Source organism: Telopea speciosissima, chromosome 3, assembly GCF_018873765.1.
Source record: "Telopea speciosissima isolate NSW1024214 ecotype Mountain lineage chromosome 3, Tspe_v1, whole genome shotgun sequence".
Taxonomy (NCBI): domain Eukaryota; kingdom Viridiplantae; phylum Streptophyta; class Magnoliopsida; order Proteales; family Proteaceae; genus Telopea; species Telopea speciosissima.
In genome coordinates this window covers 18,190,115-18,195,063 of record NC_057918.1, presented here as the reverse complement: position 1 = coordinate 18,195,063, position 4,949 = coordinate 18,190,115, and the positions used below count along the sequence as shown (strand labels likewise).

The window sequence follows — 4,949 nt, the reverse complement described above, 5'->3', positions numbered from 1 at the left end:
TGCCACGTATATCAATCTGGGACTACAAAGACGAATAACTTACAGAAATGTGTCGGAAAACACGAGCGAAGACAGCTAAGACACTGCTTTGTGGGTCTCCCTTAAGTGCTGAATGTTTGGACTGCTGGACCGCTTAAGCCTCGTGGCGGGGTTTTGCTTTGGCGAAAAGGATAGATTTTTCAAAAAAAATTTTTAATTTTTAATATTTAATTTTGGGAGGAAGAGAAATAGAAGAAGATAAATTATTTAATAATTTCAGAAAAATTATGATATATTGCAGCTCTATTGCGAAGAGAGAGTCTATAGAGTGTAGACTCTGAACTGTATGTGTATAAGACGGTAAGAGCTGAGAAGGTAGAGAGAGAGATGAAGGTTGCCAATGGTTCCATCTAGAAATTTTGGGTATTGGAATTCGTGGTTGGGTTAGGATTCTGGGGTCTAGAAAAAGGAAATGGGTTTCCGGTGACGGTAAATTTCTGAAACTTTAGAGTCCATCTATCCATTTTTGTTTCTCTATTTGTTTCTTGGATTTTTATTACTTCCTGACTTTGAGTGAATCCATTTGTTGCTGAGTGAGTCTCATCTCAGTGGATTTCTGGCTGTAATGAACAGAACCGAATTGATTCTCTTTCCATCTTTGAAGTTTTAGAGGAGTTGTAATCTGTATGGTTTGATTCAATGTTCTGTGCCTATTTTATCTAGAAATTTCGGTGGTTTTTTTGTTGGGTGTTGGGTTCATTTCACAGTGTCATTTCACCTGGAAAAATTCGTTTTTTTTTTGCTTTGAAAACTATTCAGTAGTCACCTTCTTTGAAGCGTTTGGGGTCACTGAGTTCTCATATTTAGCTCTTGTGTTGAAGCTGGATTGCTTTCAACAGTAGAGGAATTCCCTCCAGGTTGTCAATTTAATGTGATTCTTTCTTCCTTATAAACAGGAAAAGCTTCTCTCTGGGTTAGATTTTTTATTCTGCTTTTTTGGTGTGGTGTGTGTGAAGGGTAACTAAGAAAAAATGGTCTCGAGATCATACTCGAATCTCTTGGAGCTCGCCTCCGGCGAGTCTCCGTCGTTTGGTCGTATGAGCCGTCGACTTCCCCGTATAATGACGGTTGCAGGCATAATCTCAAACCTTGACGATGACCCAGCTGATAGTGTCTGCTCTGATCCTTCTTCTTCCTCTGTACCCAGAGACCGTATCATCATTGTAGCTAACCAACTTCCAATTAAGGCTCAAAGAAAACCAGATAATAAGGGCTGGACTTTCAGCTGGGATGCAGATTCACTTCTTCTTCAGCTGAAAGATGGTTTTGGGGAAGACGAAGTTGAGGTCCTTTACGTAGGTTGCCTTAAGGAAGACATTCACCTCAATGAACAGGATGAGGTATCTCAGATCCTTCTTGAGAACTTCAAATGTGTCCCAGCATTCATCCCACCTGATCTCTTTAGTCGATTCTATCATGGGTTCTGTAAGCAACATCTATGGCCTCTGTTTCATTACATGTTACCCCTATCGCCAGACCTTGGTGGTCGTTTCGATCGGTCTCTATGGCAGGCTTATGTCTCAGTTAATAAAATCTTTGCTGATAGGATCTTAGAAGTAATTAACCCAGAAGATGATTATGTCTGGGTTCATGATTATCATCTCATGGTTTTGCCTACGTTCTTGAGGAAGAGGTTCAACCGGGTGAAGCTTGGATTCTTCCTCCACAGTCCGTTTCCATCGTCTGAGATCTACAAGACTTTGCCTGTCAGGGAAGAACTCCTGAGAGCACTATTAAATTCTGACCTCATTGGATTCCATACATTCGATTATGCCCGTCATTTCCTCTCATGTTGTAGTAGGATGCTTGGGCTCAGCTATGAATCCAAGAGAGGTTATATCGGTCTTGAGTATTATGGCCGAACTGTTAGTATTAAAATCCTTCCTGTTGGCATCCACATGGGTCAGCTCCAGTCAGTCTTGAGCCTTCCAGAGACCGAATCTAAGGTTGCTGAGCTCATTAAGCAGTTTACTGAGAGGGGAAAAACAATGATGCTTGGGGTTGATGACATGGACATATTCAAGGGGATCACCTTGAAGCTCTTAGCTTTGGAGCAGTTGCTTTTGCAACACCCAGAGTGCCGTGGAAAGGTGGTTTTGGTGCAGATAGCCAATCCAGCTAGAGGCAGAGGAAAAGATGTGCAAGATGTTCAGGCAGAGACTTACTCAACTGTGAAGCGGATTAATGAGACATTTGGCCAACCTGAATATGAACCTGTCATCTTGATTGATGAACCGCTTAAGTTCTTTGAGAAAGTTGCTTATTACGTCGTTGCTGAGTGTTGTCTGGTCACTGCTGTTAGGGATGGGATGAACCTCATACCATACGAATACATCATTAGCCGTCAAGGGAATGAGAAATTGGATAATGCTGTGGGATTGAGTCCATCCTCCTCAAAGAAGAGCATGCTTGTTGTATCAGAGTTCATTGGATGCTCTCCTTCTCTGAGTGGTGCCATAAGAGTTAACCCTTGGAATATAGATGCGGTGGCTGATGCAATGGACTGTGCCTTGGCGATGGCAGATTCTGAGAAGCAACTCCGACATGAAAAACATTATAAGTATGTCAGTACTCATGATGTAGGGTATTGGGCACATAGCTTCCTACAAGATTTGGAGAGGACATGTAAGGATCATGTAAGGCGGAGATGTTGGGGTATTGGATTTGGGTTGGGGTTTAGGGTCGTGGCCCTTGATCCAAACTTCAGGAAGCTTTCAATGGAGCACATTGTGTCTGCCTATAGAAGAGCTAGAACTAGAGCTATTCTTCTTGACTATGACGGTACTCTGATGCCTCAGGCTTCCATAGATAAGAGCCCAAGCTCTAGATCCATTGACATCTTAAACAGCTTGTGTAGAGATAAGAACAATGTCGTCTTTCTTGTCAGTGCTAGAAGCCGGCAGACTCTGAGTGAGTGGTTTTCTCCTTGTGAGAAGCTGGGAATCGCGGCCGAGCATGGCTACTTCCTCAGGTGTGTGTGAACAAAGTCTTTCTAAAGTTCTGTTGTGTTTCAGCCTTCTTGTTTACAGTATGAAATAAGTAGGCCTTTGTTGAAGGTTAACAATTTATTTGGTCTAGGCTGAGCCGAGATGCAGAGTGGGAAACATGTGTACCAGTGGCTGATTGTAGTTGGAAGCAGATTGCAGAACCTGTCATGAAGCTGTACACTGAAACAACTGATGGTTCAACAATTGAAGACAAGGAAACAGGGTTGGTGTGGAGCTATGAGGATGCCGATCCTGATTTTGGATCTTGCCAAGCCAAGGAACTTCTTGATCATCTCGAGAGTGTCCTTGCTAATGAACCAGTGTCTGTGAAGAGTGGGCAGAATATGGTAGAGGTTAAGCCACAGGTTTGGAATCGTCTTCCACTGTAAAAAAATCATATTTTGCCACCACCACTTGGGATTCTGACCCAGAACTAATCCTGTTTTTGTTTGGAGATGTGCAGGGTGTGAGCAAGGGGCTTGTGGCAGAACGTTTACTTTCCACCATGCAGGATAAAGGAATGGTTCCGGATTTTGTTCTCTGCATAGGTGATGATCGATCTGATGAAGACATGTTTGAGGTGATTACTAGAAATATGGCTGGATCCTCTTTAGCCCCAATAGCGCAAGTTTTTGCGTGTACTGTTGGTCGCAAGCCCAGTAAGGCCAAGTATTATTTGGATGATACGGGAGAAATTGTTAGATTGATGCAGGGGTTGGCCTCTGTATCTGATCAAGCATTGGTTTCATAACACTACAAATCCCCAGAAGAGAAACCAAGATGCATTGATTCTTCTTCTAGTCACTGCCAACTTGAAGTTGGGTAGTTGAATCATCTTTCCATTTTTCTGTGCATCTCACTTCTTGTAAATTGTAGTGTTAACAAGAGAAGCTGTATCTTTGAGTTCTTCACTAGTGTTTGAATTCATCCAATAGCACCTCTGTAAATAGATGTTCATATTATAAATCACAAGTGTGTTCTTTTTGTTGGTAGTTCTCTGTAAGCCAGAATTGAAATGCCTCTTCTTATTCCATGGTCGTCTTTGTTCTACGTATCTTTAATTTATATCGAAGTTATGGCCTTTGTACACTCAGTTACTTGCATGCTTCTGTGTTTCTGTTCTTCGCGTGACTGAGATGTCTGCTTCCTGTGCTCTCTAACCCTTCTGATGGACTAGCCACATGAATCATCTATAGAAGTCTTTATCTGCAGTTTTGGCTGATAGATTGGGTGCTGTTAAATACATGCCTAGTAGTTGCTGATAGCTTCAGACTGGTTAGTGTAAATTTATTGAACATTAGCAATAACATACTATCCTTGTCATGGATCAAAATAGTACTTGTCTAGTCATACTAAACTCCATGCAAGGCCATTTCAAGGTTGGGTTGTTGGAGTCATATGTCTTTCATTTTCCTCTAGTTCTCCCGTGCAAACTGAGTGAAGTTGACATTATGGAGGACTCAACTCCTGGATTTTTACTGCATGCTTTGATGTATTTATAATTTAGAAAAGGTGTTTACCCATTAAAAATCTCTGTTGAAAGATGGCTGTTGGCTAGTCTCTCTCTCTATATCTCTCTTATGCATGTTACTATATGAAGCTGGCTCCTTCATTGCTTCTGTGTCCAACTGGTGACCTGATTATTGCAGCTTTGCAGGTCCAGCCAACATAGAAACCTATTGTGGGGCAGCTGAATTTGGTAATGGAACTTCATTATCCGTTTGGTTGCAAGGGAAGTGAAAGGGAAATATTTGCATTTCTTGTAAAATATATTTCACTTCCTAGAGAAATATCTGTATTTCCCTTGCAATCGAACACAAAAAATGATTTTCTTGTAAAATATGTTTCACTCTCTCGAGGGAAATATTTGCATTTCCTTTGCAACCAGAGTCTTGGTGTTACGATCTTTACTAGAGATGTTGT

General features: G+C 41.6%; 1 protein-coding gene across 1 annotated transcript; it reads left to right on the top strand.

Moving 5' to 3' along the window:
* Nucleotides 1–811: 811 nt before the first annotated feature.
* Nucleotides 812–4,016, top strand: LOC122653936 (alpha,alpha-trehalose-phosphate synthase [UDP-forming] 6-like). The gene is made up of 3 exons (XM_043847901.1): nucleotides 812–3,010; nucleotides 3,118–3,391; nucleotides 3,490–4,016. The coding sequence occupies exons 1-3, from the start codon at nucleotides 1,011–1,013 to the stop codon at nucleotides 3,775–3,777; spliced, it is 2,562 nt and encodes an 853-aa protein (XP_043703836.1). The 5' UTR covers nucleotides 812–1,010; the 3' UTR covers nucleotides 3,778–4,016.
* Nucleotides 4,017–4,949: the final 933 nt, after the last annotated feature.